This window comes from Taeniopygia guttata, chromosome 23, assembly GCF_048771995.1.
Source record: "Taeniopygia guttata chromosome 23, bTaeGut7.mat, whole genome shotgun sequence".
NCBI classification, from domain to species: domain Eukaryota; kingdom Metazoa; phylum Chordata; class Aves; order Passeriformes; family Estrildidae; genus Taeniopygia; species Taeniopygia guttata.
This window is the reverse complement of record NC_133048.1, coordinates 2,333,220-2,354,262: the sequence shown is the minus strand read 5'-3', so window position 1 is coordinate 2,354,262 and position 21,043 is coordinate 2,333,220. Positions and strand designations below refer to the sequence as shown.

General features: G+C 43.0%; 2 protein-coding genes across 3 annotated transcripts in view; both read right to left on the bottom strand.

The window, feature by feature from the left end:
• TMEM39B (transmembrane protein 39B) overlaps positions 1-5,323 on the bottom strand; it is a 16,316-nt gene extending 10,993 nt beyond the window's left edge. The window contains exons 1-2 of the mRNA XM_041720684.2: positions 5,247-5,323; positions 2,375-2,436 (exon numbers count right to left, since the gene is read on the bottom strand). The gene's annotated coding sequence lies outside the window, so the exon portion shown is untranslated. The remainder of the gene's footprint in view (positions 1-2,374; positions 2,437-5,246) is intronic.
• On the bottom strand, positions 669-21,043 carry KHDRBS1 (KH RNA binding domain containing, signal transduction associated 1). 2 transcript variants are annotated; one of them, XR_012051787.1, is made up of 11 exons: positions 20,594-21,043; positions 14,336-14,463; positions 13,425-13,541; positions 11,804-11,950; positions 10,816-10,952; positions 10,407-10,626; positions 8,704-8,771; positions 8,015-8,073; positions 5,247-5,441; positions 2,375-2,436; positions 669-841 (listed from the first exon to the last, which is right to left on the bottom strand). XR_012051787.1 is itself a non-coding variant. In XM_030290306.4 (9 exons), exons 1-9 carry the CDS (start codon positions 21,030-21,032, stop codon positions 5,344-5,346), a joined length of 1,413 nt encoding a protein of 470 aa, XP_030146166.4. In that variant the 5' UTR covers positions 21,033-21,043; the 3' UTR covers positions 4,934-5,343. The 2 variants fall into 2 exon arrangements, 1 of the variants encoding a protein (XP_030146166.4); XM_030290306.4 differs by lacking the exons at positions 669-841; positions 2,375-2,436 and having other exon boundaries at positions 4,934-5,441.

Here is a 21,043-nt window from a genome sequence, read left to right as displayed (position 1 = left end):
AAGGAATGGACAGGGCATGAGGAAAAGCTTCTGGGGACACCTCTGGAATTGCAGCTGGAGGGTTTTCCTGGGATTCACTGCCCACTGAGGACAAAATCCAGGTTTGTGGCAGCTCAGGGCAGGGGTTTTGTACCCCAGGGCTGCACTGGAGGCTGGAGAAGTTGTTCCCATTCTGGGAAAATGGGAATGCTGAGCCACGGGGCAGGAGGGCAATCCCAGAGCCGAGTTTCTCCTGACAAAACCAGGATTTGGTTGGGGAAACACTTCCAGAGAGGAGATGTGAACAGAGCCAAGAACAACAGGGGATTTTCTCTGGGCTGGGGGGGTCTTGCCCAAATTCCTACAAATGACAAGATGTGGATGAGCCCTTTGGGAAAACAGGGGGAGGAGAAGATCCCTGGCACTTGGGAGCAGAATTCCAGCAGGAAAGGGAAGGTTCTCCAGGTTCCTGAGGTGACTCAAGACTCCCAGGAATCTCCATCCCTCCCAAATCCCTGCATCAGCCTGGAATGTTTGGCTGATTCCGATGCTGAGGGGTTATTTTGGGATCTCAGGTGGGTTCTGGCAGCCTCCAGGGTTAATCCTGCCTGGAAAAGTGCTGGGAGAGGGAAGGAAGGAGGGAGGGAGCTGTCTGATCCAAGGAATGTTTGCAAAAAACTCCCAGCACATCCAGTGATTTCAATATATTCACATTTCCATCCTTTGCCATCAGCATCCCACAAAAAGCAAGGCACGAGCTGGGATATTCCAAAGGCAGCATCACCAGATCCATTTGGGAATAAATGGCTTCCTAAGAGATGATTCTCAATCAAACCTTTTCCACTTGATCTAAAAGCTGGGCCTATTAGGAGAGAAATGGGAAAGATTGGTGCATTGCCATAAAAAAAAATAAAAAAAAAAAAATTGATGTTCCAATTGCACTGGAAATGAAGATGGATTTGATAAGAACAAATCCAGGCCTGTTATCATTTCCCTCCTGGCAGGAGGGAAATTCACTTTTCAAGTGCAGGGATTCAGGGTGAACTCCCTGCTGCAGCATCCCCACAAATTGGCTCTTCCCTGTTCCTGATGCTCCTGAGGTAAGAGGAGCTCCTTTGGGAGCTTTAGGATCCACTATAAAATTAAATTTATCCTTTTATTCCCCCTGCTCAGCTTGGATTTGGGCTTTTAAAGCATTTCAAGGCTGGATTCTTTGGTGATTTGTGCCTTTCCAGCATTTCAAGGGGGAATTCTTTGGTGATTTGGGCTTTTAAAGCATTTCAAGGCTGGATTCCTTGAGGATTTGGGCTTTTCCAGCATTTCAAGGGGGGATTCCATGGGGATTTGTGCTTTTCCAGCATTTTAAGGGTGGATCCTTGGGTGATTTGGGTTTTTCCAGCATTTCAAGTGGGGATTCTTTGGTGATTTGGGCTTTTCCAGCATTTTAAGGGTGGATCCTTGGGTGATTTGGGTTTTTCCAGCATTTCAAGTGGGGATTCTTTGGTGATTTGGGCTTTTCCAGCATTTTAAGGGTGGATCCTTGGGTGATTTGGGCTTTTCCAGCATTTCAAGGCTGGATTCCTTGAGGATTTGGGCTTTTCCAGCATTTCAAGGCTGGATTCCTTGAGGATTTGGGCTTTTCCAGCATTTCAAGGCTGGATTCCTTGGTGCTTTTTATTTGTGGAGCTCAGGGCAGCACTTTGCTGTTCCCAAAGGAATCCCACAGGGAAATAGAGAAGGAATTGTGTCCTTTGCTGACGTGATCACCCCACAACCACTCCCAGCCACGCAGCAAAGAGAATTTAATTTTTTTTTTAGGGAAGCATCTCCTCTGCTCCATCCCTGGAAGCGCTGGAGCAATTTGGGATGGGGGAAGGAATTGGGAAATCGAACCCCAAAAAGCACAGTGGGAACTGGTGAAATTGAACCCCAAAAAGCCCAGTGGGAGATTCCTTGACAGGATTCCATAAAAACCAATCCCAGCAGCCACATCCCCATTCCAGAATCTGTGGATGAGAAGTGGAAGTGGCAAGAAAAGATCTGCAGCCTGGAATTTTCCTGGGTTTTGGGAATTCCTGAGCCATTCCCAGACCCCGCCCTGCTCCTGGAGCATAAAGGAATAAATCCCAAATTTGGGAAGCACCTTCCAGGCCTGCCTGGGATTCCATGAAATCTCTGCATCCCAAAATCCCTTAAAATCCCCTAAAAACTCAGCTCAGGAGCCCCCTCCACGCTGTGACCTGAAGAAAGCAGCTTCCCCTTTTTATTTTGTTTTTTTTTTTTTTTTGGTGTGGATCCAAGGAAAAATCGGAATTTAGCAGCTCAGATGGTGCCACCCCCACGTTGGGAACTCAACAAGGGGTTGTAAAAAAAAAAAAAATCCCCCAAAACTCACCCAGCTGGTGCTGGCCCTGCTCCTCCTCCTCCTCACCCCGTTGAGTCACAGCCTCAAAATTCCTGCAAATCAAAGAAAAAAAAAGTGAGGATCCTGACAAAGAGATTAAAAAATTTAAAAAATTAAAAAATAAAAAAAAAGAGGGAAAAGAAAGAAAGAGATTCCTGCATGCAATTACACATGAAGGTAAAACATGCAACTTCAGCTGAGCTATGGACATTTCACAGGAAACAGCAATTCTGGGGGGGCTAAAAATTGGTATTTTCAAACAACTGAGCAGAATTTGGGGTTATTTTTTGATTTTTTTTTGTTGTTTTGGCAGTAGCAGGACTAGCTTGGATTCATGTGCATTTTACATCGTTTATCCTTTAAAAAATCCAGGATATTTAAAGATTCCTTTTGGCCCACATTCCATCCCAGTGCATCTGCCAAGGGCACATTATTAAAAGTTATTGCTAATTTATGCCACGTGGGTCGGTTTAAACGTTTATATTTAAAACAATTTTTTTTTCTTTTGGGTTGTTTGTTTTTTTTTTTTCCCTTTTTACATTAAATTAACATCTGAAGGGTCGGCTGGGTAAAAAGTTTACGTCACAGGTTTATGGAAAAGAGAAATGTGCTATATTAAAATCAGACATTTAGGTTACCTTTTTTTGGGCTTTGCGGTTTACACATCCTGATTTCTCCTGCTGATAATTTTCCTTTAAAAGGGGGGGCATAGGCTGATCTTTTCATCACATTATGCCCTGAAAGCTGACTCCAAACCAGTGTTGAAAATTCAGTTATTTGCAATTTAATAACAATCTACAAATACAACTTTTGTGTGTGTTTTTTTTTTTTAATTATTTTAAATATTCCCCTCAGTTCATGCGCTGCAGTTTTTTGGTTTTTTGTTTTTTTTCCCTAAAATTCTATTTTTCACCCCCGAGCAGTTTAATCCTCTCCCCCTAAAATTCCAAATTCATCTGTTGGATGGGAAATAACAAAACAAGAAGCACTGATTTTTAAATAGAAATATATGAAATATCTCTATGTCCACACCCTCTCCGAAAGGATTTAAGGAGCAGCTGCAGCACTGTCCACCAACAAAAAAAAAAATTATTTTTAAAGCGGTTTTTCCAAGGAAAAGCTGCTTGGAAACATCATCTTAGCCAAGGGGGGGTTAGAGGTAAAGCAACTTCCTTGGAATTCTCAGCATTCCTACTTAAACCTCTGGAATATTCTCTGAGGCCACCTGAAATCTGAATCATCAAGCAAAGAACCATCAAACGCTTTCCAAATTCAGATTTCTGCCTCAAAACTGCTTTCAGCAACTTCCAGGGGGTGAAAAACAATTTTTTTGGGGGTCTTTTTCATATATTTTTTAAAATAAATTTTTGTTTTGTCATGAGAGTTACCAAAAAAACCACCATTATTTTTTTAGAAATGCCTCCACGGTTTAAAAAGAAATAATAATAATAATAAATAAAAAAGAGAAATTAAGTTTAGCATGGATTTAAAGTTGTTTGAAAAAAAAGAAAAACCTCCAAAAACAAATGACAATTCATCACATTTACTTTGATTAAAAAAGGACTAAACTTTATTGACAGATTGAGACAGACATTTTGACACGTTTTGAGCTACCTAGTTAGGCAGACTTTACACAAAATGTAGCATTTTTCTCTTCCAGAACAGAGTGGGAGGACAGCGTAACAAATCCAATTAGGACTTTATCTTATGTACAAAGTGAAATTTGGGATTGTTTTGTCTGGTTTTTTGTTTTGGTTTTTTTTTTGTTTGATTTTTACAGCTGCAGTGTCCCTTTTTATGCAAAGCTCGTGCTGAGATACACTTGAAGTGGCTGGGACTGCTTGAAATTGGGATTTTTTTTGGGGTGAGTTTGGAATTTTCAGCAGATTTTCTGCCCCAAAGGGGAACAAAAAATGTGAATTTTACAGGCCTACCATGGAATATTCTTTCTATCAAACACTGGGCAATTTGAGCCATATTTTGGGGTTTTTTTTCCCTTAAGAATTGTTCATTTAGAATTAAACTAAAATCCCTTTCCACTGGAAAAATATTCCCAAGCATATCTCAACACTGCACGGGGGGCTAGATTTCAAAATCCACATAAGAAAAGTCAATTTTTTACCAACCTAATTTTTTTCCTTTTAAGTCAATTCTCTTTAGAAAATGCTATTTAATTTGTTTGGAGGATCCTTTGGGTTAAAATTTAAACTTCAAGATTCACCAGCAATCTCCTTTTAAAGGTTTGGCATCTGAAGTTATTTTTTGGTTTTTTTTTGGTTTTTTTTTTTTTGTTTTTTTTTTTAATGGTGGCAGCCACTACTGTTACATTATGATTTTAAATCTTAAAAAAATAACCCTGAATTTTGAAATGTAGCCTACTTTGGGATTCTGCAACTACAACCTTTAATGGGTTCCTTTAAAACAAACTTTAAAACTTTTAACAAAACCTTAATTTCAGAACTAAGCAAAGCACGTCACTTTTTGGAAACTAACATTTTTAAACTTGGTTTTTAGTTTGGTGGTTTTTTTTGTCTTTTTTTTTTTTTTTTAACCCCTTAAAAAAGGTACAGTTTGGTTTTTTTTGTTTGTTTTTTTTTAACCTAAAACGACAAAGAAAGAAAAGCCATCTACACACTGAAGAAGAAGAAAAAAATCAAAACCTCCCCCCCCCCCAAAAAAAATAACACAAAAAAAAAAAATTCCAAAAAAATAAAAAACAACAAACCCCCCCAAAAATAATAAAAATTAAGAATTTTCCCCCTCTAAATCTATTGAAATTCACCTGGAGAAGTCACTACATACAGGGTGAGGATGGAGTGGAAGGAAAAAAAGGGGCCAGGAAGAAAAACAGGGAGACAATTACTTGTCTGCTGTGGGTAAAGCAACGGGAATCCCGGGAGATACAAGAACCAGTAACAAGGGTTTGCTCCTAAATTGGGATTTTTGGCCCCGTTTTGGGGTCAGTAGCGGCCGTAGGGGTGCTCCCTGTAGCCCCCCTTGACTGGCCGGGCTGGGGGGGCCTTCAGGGAGGGCCGGGTTCCGTTCCAGTCATCTTGGCCTGCGGGGAAAAGGAGAAAAAGTCAGGGCTGGGATGGAGGGAAGGGAGGAAAAACCCCAAAAAATGTAAAAATGGGCTGGGAGAGGCGGGGGGAGGTGGGGAAGTGAGGGTGGGAGATGGCAGGGGAGATCGGTGAGAGAGCGCCTCGAAATAGCTCCTGAAAACAGCTCCCCAAAACCAGCTCCTGAGCCCCCAAAACAGCTCCCCAAAACCAGCTTCTGAGCCCCCAAAACAGCTCCCCAAAAACAGCTCCTGACCCCCCAAAACAGCTCCCCAAAACCAGCTCCTGAGCCCCCAAAACAGCTCCTGAAAACAGCTCCTGATCCCCCAAAATAGCTCCTGAAAACAGCTCCTGATCCCCCAAAACAGCTCCCCAAAACAGCTCCCCAAAACCAGCTCCTGAGCCCCCAAAACAGCTCCCCAAAACCAGCTCCTGAGCCCCCAAAACAGCTCCTGAAAACAGCTCCTGAGCCCCAAAATAGCTCCTGAAAACAGCTCCTGATCCCCCAAAACAGCTCCCCAAAAACAGCTCCTCAAAACTAACTCCTGAAAACAGCTCCTCAAAAACAGCTCCTGATCCTCCAAAACAGCTCCTGAAAACAGCTCTTCAAAACCAGCTCCTGAAAACAGTTTCCCAAAAAAAGGTCCCTGAAAACAGCTCCTGAAAACCAGCTCCTGATCCCCCAATACAGCTCCCCCAAAACAGCTCCCCAAACCCAGCTCCTGACCCCCCAAACCCAGCTCCTGACCCCTCAAAACCAACTCCTGACCCCCCAAACCCAGCTCCTGACCCCCCAAACCCAGCTCCTGACCCCCCAAACCCAGCTCCTGACCCCTCAAAACCAGCTCCTGACCCCCCAAAACCAGCTCCTGACCCCCCAAAACAGTCCCCCAGAAGAGCTCAGGAGCAGACAGCCTCCACCTGCCAGCAATGCCCACGCCGTGCTGGCACAGTGAAAATGTGCTGCCCATGGCAGGGGTGACCTTTAAGGCCCCTTTCACCCCAAACCACTCCAGAATCCCATGAAAAAATCAGAATTTGCTTGTAACACCCACCCGTGTGAGCTGCCCCTGCCAGTTCTGGGCAAACCTCCCCAGACACCAAACCCCTTCCCACTCTCTCCAGCCCAGCTGGGTGATCTGTCTCTGATTTAACTCTGTTTGCAGAGGAGCAGAGACCAGAGGAAATTGCAGGGGATGAACAGATCAGCTTATCTGTGCCAAGTGTGCAAAGGGCACCGTGGGAGCAGGAGGCACAAAAAACTCTTTGTGCTCGGGGGGACACAGGCTCAGCAAAGCCAGGCACAGGCAGCAGCTCCTGGGAGCAGCTGGAGGAAAACGTCCTGGCAGGCTCCTGAGTTTGGGGTTAAATTTGGAGCAGGGAAGGTCCTGAGGCTCCTGGGTTTGGGATTAAACCTGGTCCTGAGGCTCCTGGGTTTGGGGTTAAATTTGGAGCAGGGAAGGTCCTGAGGCTCCTGAGTTTGGGATTAAACCTGGTCCTGAGGCTCCTGGGTTTGGGGTTAAATTTGGAGCAGGGAAGGTCCTGAGGCCCCTGGCTTTGGATTTAAACCTGGAGCAGGGAACACCTTGAGGCTCTTGGATTTAAACCTGGAGCAGGGAACATCTTGAGGTTCCTGGATTTAAATCTGGAGCAGGGAATACCTTGATACTTCTGGATTTAGACTTAAAACTGGAGCAGAGAAAGTCCATAGGCTCTTGAATTTGGGCTTAAACCTGGAGCAGGGAAGGTCCTGAGGCTCCTGGATTTAAACCTGGAGCAGGGAATGCCTTGATACTCCTGGGTTTGGATTTAAACCTGGAGCAGGGAACACCTTAAGGCTCCTGGGTTTGGATTTAAATCTAGAGCAGAGAACACCTTAAGGCTCATGGGTTTGGATTTAAACTTAGAGCAGAAACACCCTGAGGCTCCTGGGTTTGGGCTTAAACTTGGAGCAGGGAATGCCTCGATGCTCCTGAATTTGGATTTAAACCTGGAAGGTCCTGAGGCTCCTGGATTTAAACCTGGAGTAGGGAACACCTCGATGCTCCTGGATTTGAATTTAAACCTGGAGCAAGGTGAGCAGCAGACAACAACTCTGCTTCCTTTATTCTGCCAGGACATGAATTCCCAAACCCCAGGGATCTCCAGCTGGTCAGGAATGTCACCACCTGCTTCACTCAGCTGTGGAAGGGACTGGTTCCAGCCACGTGGAATTTTAAGGAGAGCTTTTGGGAGTCAGGATCAGGGATTGTGAGGATGAAGGAAGCAGATGGAACCACATAAAACCCAGCCCATGAAAACACAAGTGCTGTGGGTGGAAATCCAGACCTGAAATATTCTAAAGCTACAAGGAAACGAAGACATTTCCAGAGTTTAAAAATTGATTTTTTTTTTTAAAGTATCATCGTTGAGACAATCAAGATTGAGAAGAACCTAAATCCACAGAGGTTGTTCAGACCTAAATAAAAACACCACGAGGTTCTCCTCATTTTTTATCCAGACATTGGAAAAGTGCAAAATTGACCACAAGCAATTCCCAACCCCTTCCTTATCCCAGAATTCCCAGACATACCATAAGCTTCGTAGGTTTCCTGTGCCTCCCCGTGTCCATAATCATAATATTCTGTATCCCTGGAAAAGCAACGAGGTGGTTACACACAGAAAAAGACAAGATGCTCTGTGTCATCCCCCAGATTCCAGGAGAATTTACAGCTCAGCAGTGCTTCCATTGACTTTAAATGGGATTTAAAAGAGCAGGGGAAAAAAGGAGGGGGAAAAAAAGAAGAGGGGAAAAAAAGGGGGAAAATGGGAAAAAAAAGGGGGGAAATGGGAAAAAAAAAGGGGGGGAAAAGGGGAAAAGAGGGGGTAAAAAAAAGAGGGGGGAATAAAAGAGGAGAAAAAAAAGAGGGAAAAAAAAAGAGGGGGAAAAAAAAGAGGGGGAAAAAAAGAGGGGGGAAAAAAAAAGAGGGGGAAGAAAAAAGAGGGGGAGAAAAAAGAGGGGGAGAAAAAAGAGGGGGAGAAAAAAGAGGGGGAGAAAAAAGAGGGGGAGAAAAAAGAGGGGGAGAAAAAAGAGGGGGAGAAAAAAGAGGGGGAGAAAAAAGAGGGGGAGAAAAAAGAGGGGGAGAAAAAAGAGGGGGAGAAAAAAGAGGGGGAGAAAAAAGAGGGAAAAAAAAAAAAAGAGGGGGGAAAAAAAGGGGGGGGGGAAAAAAAAGAGGGAAATGGCCATGCAGCATTCCTTTGGGAAGAGGAAATCCAACTCACCCTTGGCCCTGGCTGTAGTAGCCCTCGTAGCCCTCGTAGCTCTGCTCTGCGTACGTTTCATCGTAGCCCTGGCGAGGATGGGGAAACAAAAGTGTCACAGAAGGAGCAAAACGGAACCAAACCCACAGCAGATTCCAGAGGAGCCTGGAAATCCTGGCCTGCCACAGGGAAAGGCTCAGGCACAGCACAGAGAGAGCCCCAGGGCTGGGAAGGGATGAATCCTGCTGGTGCTTAGGAATGATTCCATCCCCAGGGATAAATCTGTGTGCCAGGAGAGGACTCATTCCATCCCCAGGGATAAATCCATGTGCCAGCAGAGCTGGGATTGTTATCAGGGGAAGGTGCTGGGCACTGGACAGGCTCCCCTGAGCTCCAGGATAACGCTCCCAGGGATGCACAGGGTGGGATTTTGGGGTGTCTGTGCAGGGCCAGGAGCTGGGCTGGATGATTCCAGGATATTCCATAAATCTGTGTCATCCAAACCACACATGTACAACCCTCAATCTCTGAATTTTTCGGTGGAAAAAACCCCATTTTGCTGAGAAGAGAAACCAAAGTTTCAGGTGTATCAGTATTTGTGATGATCCCAGCACCATCCCAATGGTCCCTGGTGATCCCAGAACCATCCTAAAGGTTTCCGGTGATCCCAGCACCATCCCAGCAGTTGGTGGGATCCCAGAACCATTCCAATGGTCTCTGGTGATCTCAACACCACCCCAGTGATCCCTGGTGATCTCAACACCATTCCCAGGGATCCCTAGTGATTCTACAGATCCCTGGTGATCCCAGCACCATCCCCAGGGATCCCTAGTGATCCCACAGATCCCTGGTGACCCCAGCACCATTCCCAGGGATACCACTGATCCCTGGTGACCCCAACTCCATTCCCAAGGATCCCTGGTGACCCCACTGATCCCTGGTTATTCCAGCACCATTCCCAGCAGTCCTTGGTGATCCCAGCACCATCCCACTGATCCCTCATGATCCCAACACCATTACAAGGAATCTCTGGTGATCCCACTGATCCAAACACCTCCCCACTGATCCATGGTGACCCCAGCACCATCCCACTAATTCCTGGTGATCCCAACTCCATTCCCAAGGATCCCTGGTGACCACACTGATCCCTGGTGATCCAACACCATTCCTACTGATCCCTGGCAATCCCACTGATCCCTGGTGATCCCAGCACCATCCCATTGATCCCTGGTGACCCCAGCACCATTCCCAGGGATCCCACTGATCCCTGGTGATCCCACAGATTCCTGGTGACCCCAGCACCATCCCACTAATCCCTGGTGATCCCAACTCCATTCCCAAGGATCCCTGGGGACCACACTGATCCCTGGTGATCCAACACCATTCCCACTCATCCATGGTGATCCCACTGATCCCTGGTGATCCCAGCACCATCCCATTGATCCCTGGTGACCCCAGCACCATTCCCAGGGATCCCACTGATCCCTGGTGACCCCAACTCCATTCCCAAGGATCCCTGGGGACCACACTGATCCCTGGTGATCCAACACCATTCCCACTGATCCCTGGCGATCCCAGCACCATCCCACTGATCCCTGGCGATCCCACAGATCCCTGGTGACTCCAACTCCATTCCCAAGGATCCCTGGTGACCCCACTGACCCCCACCCCACCACAACCCTCCCGTTCACCCCGTTAATGACCTCTAATTAACAGCTGCTTACATATTCCTCGTAGGTCTCCGGCACGGGCGGAGGGGGCAGGGGTATCCTCTGGATGCCGGCTGCCCGTGCCCGGGGGGCAGGAGCGCCCCGCACCGCCGGCGGAGGCGGCACCCCCCGGGCCAGCGCGGCCCCCCGGGCCATGGCCCCGCGCACGGGGGCTCCCCGCACCAGGGCACCCCGAGGAGGAGGAGGAGGAGGAGGAGGACCAACCCCACGGCCCCTGCGGAGGACACAGAAAAGTGGTCAGGAGCTGCTGAGGATGGGCATTTTCAGAGCTGGGAATTGTGGATCGGCTCAATGTGGGGTAGGGACGTTTTTCTGTATTTCAGGATTTTTATAGAGGAAAGAGAAAACAAGGAAAAAAACGGAGGGGGAAGGCAGCATTCCCAGGCTGGGATTTTGGGAATACCTTGGCACAGGAGGAGGGGGAGGTGGGGCTGCCCCCCGGCCCCGCCCGGGGCCGCCTCGGCCGCGGTTGGGCTCCGGGACCCCGTTGAGATAGGAGAGCTCCAGGAACTGCTCCTGGCAGATATCATCCATCATATCCTGCAGAAAGCACGGAAACAAGGATAAAAATAAAGATCAGTGAGGATCCTGGAGATCCCAGCACCATTCCAGTGCTTCCTGGAGATCCCAGAACCCTCTCAGTGATCCTTGGAGATCTCAGAACCATTCCCAATGGTCCCTGGAGATCCCAGAGGTTCCCGTGATCCCAGCACCATCCCAGAGTTCCCTGGAGATCCCAGAGGTTCCCAGTCATCCCAGAACCATCCCAGAGCTTCCTGGAGATCCCAGCACCCTTCCCAATGGTCCCTGGAGATCCCAGAACCATCCCAGAGCTCCCTGGAGATCCCAGAACCATTCCAAATGGTCCCTGAAGATCTGAGAAGTTCCCAGTGATCCCAGCACCATCCCAGCGATCCCTGGAGATCCCAGCACCATTCCCAATGGCCCCTGAAGATCCCAGAGGTTCCCAGTTCTCCCAGAGCTCCCTGGAGATCCCAGTGATTCCAGAACCATCCCAGAGCTCCCTGGAGATGCCAGCACCATTCCAAATGGTCCCTGGAGATCCCAGAGGTTCCCAGAGCTCCCTGGAGATCCCAGAACCATTCCAAATGGTACCTGAAGATCTGAGAAGTTCCCAGTGATCCTAGCACCATTCCCAATGGCCCCTGAAGATCCCAGAGATCCCAGAACCATCCCAGCGATGCCTGGAGATCCCAGAACCATTCCAAATGGTCCCTGGAGATCCCAGCACCATCCCAGAGCTCCCTGGAGACGCCAGAACCATTCCCAATGGTTCCTGGAGATCCCAGAGGTTCCCAGCACTCCCTGGAGCTCCCAGAACCATTCCAGCACCCCCAGCGCTCCCGGGGACGGGAGGAGGTGGCACTCACAGGCACCAGGAACTTCTTGACCTCCTCCATGGCGTGGGCCATGAGGCCGTAGGCCTCGCAGGGCGGCCCGAAGACCTCGATGAAGACGTGCAGCTCCATGTTCAGGTGCGCGTACTTGGGGTCGCCGCCCTTGCGCAGCTCCTCCTCCTGCAGGGAGCACAGAGAGCCGAGACAGGGATGGGAAACGGGCTGAGGGAGCCTGACAGAGCCCGACAGGGGCTTGTATGGCTGGGGAACACCCAGATGAGATCCTGATCTTCATTTTAGTTGGTTTTAATTGTTTGTCTTAATTTAAATTTATTTTTATTTTATGTATTTTATTATTATTATTTTTATTTAATTTTTAAATTTTATTTTGACTATTTTTATTTTATTTTTAAATTTATTTTTATTATTTTCATTTTATTTAATTTTTAAATTTTATTTCTAAATTTATTTTACTATTTTTTATTTTATTTTAAAATTTATTTCTATTATTCAAATTTTATTTATTTTATTTTAAAATTTTATTTCTAAATTTATTTAACTTTTCTTATTTTATTTTAAATTTATTTTTATTATTTTTATTTTATTTATTGTTAACTATTTTTATTTTATTTTTAAAATTTTTTACTATTTTTAAATTTTATTTTTAAATTTTATTTTTATTATTTTTATTTTCTTTATTTAATCTTTATTATTTTAATTTTATTTATTTCATTATTATTTTTATTTTATTTTCACTATATTTATTTTATCAGTTTTATTATTTACATTTTATTTTTATGATTTTATTTTATTTTTAATTTTATTTTAAAATTTTATTTTTTACTATTTTTATTTTTACTCTTTATTTTTTACAATTTATTTTTATTATTTTAATTATATTCAATTTAAAATTACTCATTTTTTAACATTTTATTTTTACTATTTTTATTTGATTAGCTTTATTTTTTACATTTTATTTTCATTATTTTTATTTTATTAAATTTTTATTTATATTATTTCTATTTAATTTATTTTTTTAATTTTATTTTTATTATTTTTAAAATTAATCTTAGTTTTGACATTTCATTGTATTAATTTCATTGAATTAGTTTTTAAAATTTTATTTTCATTATTTTTATTTTATTAAATTTTAAATTTATTTTATTTCTCATTTTTAAAGTTTTATTAGTACCATTTTTATTGTATTTATTTTATTCTTTTTTGCTGTTTAAAACCCCCTTCTGGTAATTTGTGATTCACCAAAAACTATCACATTGCTCCAACATCTCCAGTGAACCAGAAAAATTTAAAGATTTCAGAGGGAGCAGCTAAAAAAGGGATTTTTATCTTTTTATAGAGGGGGAAAAATATCCTTTCAGTGAATGGCTCTTCAGGAGAATAATCCTTATTTTAACAACTTTTTAATTCTAATTAAAAATTCTAATTTTTTACATTTTCATTTTAATTCGAACTTTTCAGTTCTAATTAAATAACAGATTTAATTATAATTTTAAATTTAATTTCAATTTTAATTTAAAATTTAATTAAAAGTAATTTAATTTTAATTCAATCTTTCCTTGAAGTTTTTTCTAGTTTAATTTTGAATAAAATGCTTTAATTCTCACACCATAAATGGAATTTTGTTTTCTCTTACCTTGGCTTTGTCTCTCATGGAACCTTTCCCCAGTACAGAGATTTTAGCACCAGTTTCTTCCTGAAGTCTCTTAATGGTGTTGCCTTGGGGTCCCAAAATCTTCCCAACAAAATTAAACTGGAAATTAAGAAAAAAAAACATACACAGACAAAAAAAAAAAAAATCAGCTCCAGGGCTCAAAAACACCAAGAAATTTTTTCTGAATTTTCTGGCAGTTGACAAAAAAAAAAAATCACTTTTAATTTTCTCCTCACCTCACAAAAAAAAAATGCACAGGAAAATTTAAGTTTTGAAAAGAAAATTTAAGATTCAAAAGGAAAATTTAAGGTTCAAAAGGAAAATTCAAGGTTCAAAAGGAAAATTCAAGGTGGTTCAAAAGAAAAATTCAAGGTTCAAAAAGAAAATTTAACTTTCAGAAGGAAAATTCAAGTTGGTTCAAAAGGAAAACTTAAAGTTCAAAAGGAAAATTCCACTTTCAAAAGGAAAATTAAAGTTGTTTCAAAAGGAAAATTCAATTTTCTAACCTTTCTTTTCATGAAAAATAAAAGCCCCAGCAGAAAAATCCAGCTAAATGAAGTGTTTCAATCCCAACATCAATTCTGCAGCAGCTTTCCAGCAAATTTTAAGGAGTTAAATATAAAAAAAAACATTAAAAAAACCTCCACACAGAATTCTCTGTTCCAGCAATCCAAGATCCCACCACTTATCCCAAGATATTAGAAAAATTCAATTTATTACAAATAAAACCCTGCAACCTTGCAGAGAATCAAACCAACTCCTTCCTTTTTTAAAAGAAATATCTTGAATTTTGGTGGAAAAGGAAGATTTAATTCCTGTTGCCACTTTGCCAGTCAAAATCCCACTGAAATAAGAAAATTTCAAAGATTTTGTTGTTTTTTTCGGGCTCTCACCTTGGGGTATTGCTTGACAGGGATCAGAACTCGTTCCTTCAGTTTCATATTCTTGTGGGAAAATAAATCCAGGTAATTCTCCTCCTCATCCTTCTTTGTTGTCTCACCCTTCTGGATTTTTTCAATTTCTGAATAAAAAAAAAAAAAAAGAAAAATAATATAAATATTAATATATTTTTGAGATAAGGTGTGCTTCTTTCAATTTATAAATAAAAATAAAACAAAAATAATAAAAATAATATAAATTAATATATTTTGGAGATAAGGTGTGCTTATCTGAATTTAATTTTTAAATTTTCAAAACAAAAATAATAGAAATAATACAAATATAACTATTATTAATAGAAATAACAATATAAAACCAGGGCTGTTTTATATTTTACTTAAATCAGCAGCAGATCAGAAATGGAATCACAAGGACAGAACCCTACAAATACCACAAGGAATCTAAATCTGCAAACCAGCCCAAATTACGTCAAAATTCACTATTTTTTTACTAAATTGTGACAGAAATCAGCAAGTTTCCATCATCCAACTCAAATTTATTTTGTTTAATTAGCGGTGGCAACACGTGCAGGCACGATGAGTTTTTGGTTAAATTGAAACTATTCCCAATAAACATCAATGTGTTTACTTGGAATAGAATTATTTGGAATATTGTTTTTATTTCCTAACCCAGTGTGGTGTGAGGTAGGAAATTCTCCCAGCTTCATTTCATGAAATAAATTCAGATTTATCACACAAATCATTCCTAAGTGGCTTTTTCAACCCTCAGGTGTGCACCATAAAAGCCAGGCCCAGAAATTCTTAATTCTACCAATATTTCACCTCCCAAAATTAAGATTTTTTTTTTTTGCTTTTTTAATTGCTTGTGGTGAATTAAAAATGAGTTTTAAAACCTCAGTGAGGTGGCTTGATGTGCCAGTCCCAAAAACCTGCTGGAATTAGGTCATGAAGGGAATTTAATTAGGAATTAAATTCTGTTTTCACTGAGAGAAGCCAGGAGATGGAAAATCCTCTTCCAGGCATTTGTTAAAATTTTAAAAAATGGTTTAAAAATTCATTTTCCTGATGCAGAAATAACCCTCCCAGCATTTGCCAGAAGAAAACAGTCTGGATTTCCCTTCTCAGGGGTAATAAAACCACAATTTTTATTTCAAGGCCAACCAATTCCCCCAAATTTGGAGTCAATCCATCATTAACAATCCCAAATTAGTGCCGATCCTAAAAAAAATCCCAAATTGATCACATCAAAAAATCCTCATTTCAGGTTCTTTAGCAGGAGAGGTGAAAAAAATCAAATTATGACATTTTAGCAGGTGAAAAAATCAAATTGTGACGTTTCAGCAGGTGAAAAAAACAAATTGTGACGTTTCAGGATCAATCCAACCTCAAGGAAAAATCATCAAATCATCCCTATTTTAAATTTTTTGTTGTGGGCTCAGTGATATAAATTGAGTTTTAGCTGGAAGATTTGAACACAGAACTCAGAGATTTTGATGGGTTCAAACCATGACACAGAAATTGTGCAAAAAAACCTGAATTTTGTATTTCTACTCCCAGCAGCCCCATGGCTCCCTGACAAGTGTCACCATGACTCCTTAATTTTAAAAATTAAAGCAAAATTCAAGAGATTTCTTTTAAGAAGCGATTTTTCTCAAAATACAAAGCAAAAGCAAAAAAAAAACCCTCAAGTTCACACACTGCCAAATTTGTAAAATAAGACAAAAAAGCTGCATTGGTTCGTTTTATGGAGTTTTTTAAAATTTTAGCTGCAAGAACAGAGCAGATAATCAAGATTTGGAAATCAAATGTTGCACTGGTTGCCTGGTTAAGGATAACATAAAACCCTTAAATAATTTGTTTTTCTAAAACCATTCCTGAAAGCGCACCCTGCAGACAAACAAGAAATGTTTGGGAATTCCAGGCTCTTCCAAGACTTGGGAATCCCAAGTTTGGGAATTCCAGGCTTTGGGAATTCCAGGCTTTGGGAATCCCAAGTTTGGGAATTCCAGGTTCCTCCAAGCTTCGGGAATTCCACGTTTTGGGAATCCCAAGTTTGGGAATTCCAGGCTTTGGGAATCCCAAGTTTGGGAATTCCAGGTTCCTCCAAGCTTCGGGAATTCCAAGTTTTGGGAATCCCAAGTTTGGGAATTCCAGGCTTTGGGAATTCCAAACTTTGGGAATCCCAAGTTTGGGAATTCCAGGGTCCTCCAAGCTCTGGGAATTCCCAGCTTTGGGAATTCCAGGCTCCTCCAAGCTCTGGGAATTCCAGGCTTTGGGAATTCCATGTTCCTCCAAGCTTTGGGAATTCCAAGTAGAATGACCCCTAAAAAATCCCCAAACCCTAAAGAATTTGGGGGTGGCACCTCTGAGGAAAGCAGAGCCCCCTCCATCCTCCCCTGCTTCCCGGCTGGGTTGATTTCTCAGGAAGGAGAACAGTTCCTGACCAGATTCCAAGAATTTGGCAATCCTAATCCCACTGTTTCCCTCCCCAAAACACCAGCCCGGGATTCCAGCCCGGGATTCCTGGGCAGGCAGCTCTGCCTTTGGGGCTTTGCTGGGAAGGGAGGGCACTGCCAGGAGAAGGGGCACGGGGGGAGATTTGGGATGTGGCACAGGCGGGAGAAACTCCTGGGAATGGCCACTGAGGTGGGAATGGGAATGGCCACAGCAGCAGGAATGGTCACTGAGGTGGGAATGGGAATGACCACAGTAGCAGGAATGGTCACTGAGGTGGGAATGGCCACAGCTCTGGGGATGGGAGTGGCCAAAGCAGCAGGAATAGCCACAAAGGTGGGAATGGGAAAGGCTGCTGAGGTTGGAATGGGAATGGCCACTGAGGTGGGAACAGGAATGACCACAGCAGCAGGAATGGGAATGGCCACAGCAGCAGGAATGGCCACTGAGGTGGGAAGGGGAATGGCCACTGAGGTGGGAAAGGCCACTGGGGTTGGAATGGGAATGGCCACAGAGGTGGGAATGGGAATGGCCACAGAGGTGGGAATGGCCACTGAGGTGGGAACGGGAATGGCCACAGCACTGGGAAGGAGAATGGACACTGAGGTGGGAATGGACACTGAGGTGGGAAGGGGAATGGACACTGAGGTGGGAAGGGGAATGGACACTGAGGTGGGAATGGGAATGGCCACAGCAGCACCAGCAGTGGGGAACATTGCCATGGTTGAACAAAACAGAAATGGAAAAGTGCAAGGTGAAATGGTTTGGGAACAAGCCAGCCTGGGAGAGCTGGGGACAATTTCAGGTGGCAGTCAGGGGACAGGATATCCTCTGGGAAGGACAGGGATGGAGGGAATCTCCACGTCAGGAGAGCCTGGGCTCCACGTGGAAGGAGCTCCAGGGTGACCCCTCTCACCTGCAGTGACCTCAGCCTCTCTAATCCCTGTTTGGCTCCCAGGGGTGACATTGCCACCTCGCCCTTCCCACTGCCAGCACTGCACAGCCTGGTTCCGGATCTGGCCTGAATCCAGCAGGGAATTCCGTGCGGGAGTCCCCAGCACCTCCCTCCTGCTCTCATTCCCACCCCACACAGCTCACACATCCTTGGGAAGCTCAGCTCTTCTCCCTTGCAGTTTCTCCGTGAAATAAAACCGGCTAAAATTCCCAAAAAACCCTAAACCCCACACCTAGCTACCACACGAGGGGATAGATCCCATCTTCCCAAAGCAGAGAGGGCTGTGCCCTTCACACCTCCCCTGCTCTTTCCACAGCATAAACCCAAAGGAAAAAAAAAAAAAAAAGGATTTTCTTGTTCCTATGGAAAAGGAAGGTCACACAGACCCCAAATATCAGAAGGATTATATTTGAAAATACAAGAAATTCCAGTTTTCAGTTTTTCTTCAGGGTAACAGAACCCTTTCCACGCCAGAGTCCGTGGAATCAATACGAATCCCATCATTGCCAGTGAAAAAAAAAAAGCCAATTTCTTCTACAAATACAGAACCACCAAATATTTTAGACAACTTTAAGATGTTGGAAAAGAAATGAATGCAGAATTCCAGCAGGAAGGAAGTCCAACTTCCACTTCTGGGAAGGAAAAAAAGGCTGGAATTAGAATTCTGCTGACCCTCAGGATGAGTTCTGCGTCTGGAAATCATTTTGCTGGAGTTGTGCATCACAGCTTTGGCCCAGAGTGAAATTCCAAATTATCCAGAGCACTCTGGGGGTCATCCAGGCAAAAAAAAATCACTTAAACCCACCATTTTACCTCCAATTCTTTCTTGTTTTCCTGCTCAGCTCACCCTGAACTGGGACTGGGAATGCTCCCCCCAAAAAAATTCAAAATACCCACAGCTGGAGCTGCTGCAATTTTACATCCCCCAAAGCTGCAGTCATGAAATGAATAAATTAATGAATAAAAACCCCTCCCTAAATTCTCGTCACACCCCTCAGGTGAAGGAGGCTTTGCAGGATGTGGGAATTTGCAAATTCCCTGGGTTTCCTTTGGCTGGGAGGCGTCACAGCCGAGCTGGGTGAAGAATTTTATTAATCAAACCCATGAAACCGATGGAAAATCGGATTACAAACCCCATTTATTTAGATCAAGATGCTGGTGGGTGATGCCATGACGGGTTGTTTGCACAATGGGAGAAAAGCAATTCCCAAGAATTATTCCCTGCATAAAACAAGCTCCTAAAACCTCCAGAGCTGCAGCAAAACTCTGCATTTTTAAGCACCGAGAAAAAGAAATATTTAAGAAAAAAAGCAGGTGAGGAAATAAATAATTAATAAAATTCCAATTAATACATTTAAATTATTAATTCAAATAACTTAAGTAATCATTAAATAAATTATAATTGGAAAAATGATCATTAAATAAATTATTATTAAATGTAATAAAATTAAATTTAAATTAAATAAATTATTATTAAATGTAATAAAATTAAGTTTAATAATTTAATTAATTAGAATAATAAAAATTTCTAATAAATAATTTAAAAATCTCAATACAAATTATAATAAATATGATAATGAATATAACGATACATTTAATGATAGATATAATAATAAATAGAATATGATAATAAATAGAATTATAAATATAATGATAAATATAATAAATGTTATAATAAATATAATTATAAATATTATAAATATAATAATATAATGATGAATGTAATAAATATAATTATAAGTATATTAACATAATAACGATAAATTCAATGATAAATATAATGATAAAAATATAATAATATTAACAATTTTAAAAGCAGGTGCAAAAATAAATAATTAAAAGGAAATAACTAAAAATAAATAACTAAATAGAATAATAAATATATAATAAAAAATAACTAAAAAAAAAGCATCCGAGCAATCCTCCCGATTTCCCCACAGAAATCCCCCTGATTTCTGGGACACAGCTCCTTTTCTTCCAGCTATTTTTAGGGATTTTTATGGGACTCGCATTACCAACAGCCTGAGGCTTGTCAGCAAAGGAGAGGAGCTGGTCCCAAAGCAGGTCACCAGAGGGTCCTAAGGGACATTCCAGGACTGGGACTGTCCCCTGGGATTGTCACTCCCACCCTGGAAACTGGAAGGAGCTCGGGGATGAGGTGATGGAAGAACTGAGCATCGCTTGAACATCACAGTTATCAGCAGCGGATTTCCTATTACCACCAGGTTTTCCTTCAATTTTTAAACTTAAATAATAAAATTATTATTAAAAAAAAATAAATACAGCCACGTTTTATTTCAACTATTAAACTTATATTTTAAAAGTATTTTCAAAAATTATTTCATTTAAAATTATTTTAAAATTATTTCATTTCAGTTATCTCAAGGGTTTTGATTCTCTTGATTCTCCTTTCATTTCGGTTATCTCAAGGGTTTTGATTCTCTTGATTCTCCTTTCATTTCGGTTATCTCAAGGGTTTTGATTCTCTTGGTTCTCCTTTCATTTCAGTTATCTCAAGGGTTTTGATTCTCTGGATTCTCCTGTCATTTCGGTTATCTCAAGGGTTTTGATTCTCTTGGTTCTCCTTTAATTTCAGTTGTCCGAAGGCTTTTGATTCTCTGGATTCTCCTGTCATTTCGGTTATCTCAAGGGTTTTGATTTTCCTGTCTGGCTAAGGCCACACCACGAAAGCTCACACAACGTAACACAACATAACCACCAATAAACCACACAAAACTCGCGCTTTACACAGGGAAATAACCTGCGATTCCACAGGGAAATATCTCATTGCAACCCCTCAGAACGGCCACCGGGACCCGCTTTCCCCGCCGTGCCCCCGGTACCTGCGGTGAGGAGCTGCATGGCGTGCGTGAAGGACGGGTCCAGGCTGTCCTTCTCGGCCATCAGCTCGGGCAGGTACTTGTTCTCAGGTTCCATTTTGCCTCCGACCATACCGGATCCCCCCGGCCCTGATGCCCCACCGATCGCGGCCACACCGGGCGGCGGCGGCTGCGCTGCGGCCCCGCGGGCCCCTCCGCCACGGGGCTGCCGGCGCGGCGGTGCGCGGCCACCGGGGCCTTGTCCCCGAGATAAACGACCGGCGGGGTCGTCACGGCGCTGCATGAGGCGGTGGCGGGGAAGGGAAGCGGGGCCGGGCCGGCGAGAGCGGCGGGAGCGGAGCGGCCACACCGCCCGCGCAGCGCCCGGGCCGGAACTGCCGCGGCGGAAGCGCCCGGTGCGAGTGTGAGTGTGAGGGGGACAGCCGCGGGAGCGCGTGCGCATGCGCCGGGGCC

What these genes read in the sequence shown, in the direction of transcription:
- KHDRBS1 (XM_030290306.4), bottom strand. Translation starts at nt 21,032, where the DNA reads ATGCGCACGCGCTCCCGCGGCTGTCCCCCTCACACTCACACTCGCACC. An exon ending in CCATGAGAGACAAAGCCAAG is followed by an intron (nt 11,951 to 13,424) that starts GTAAGAGAAAAC and finishes TGCTCCCTGCAG; the next exon opens with GAGGAGGAGCTGCGCAAGGG. An exon ending in CCCCCTCCTCCTGTGCCAAG is followed by an intron (nt 10,627 to 10,815) that starts GTATTCCCAAAA and finishes TGTCCTCCGCAG; the next exon opens with GGGCCGTGGGGTTGGTCCTC.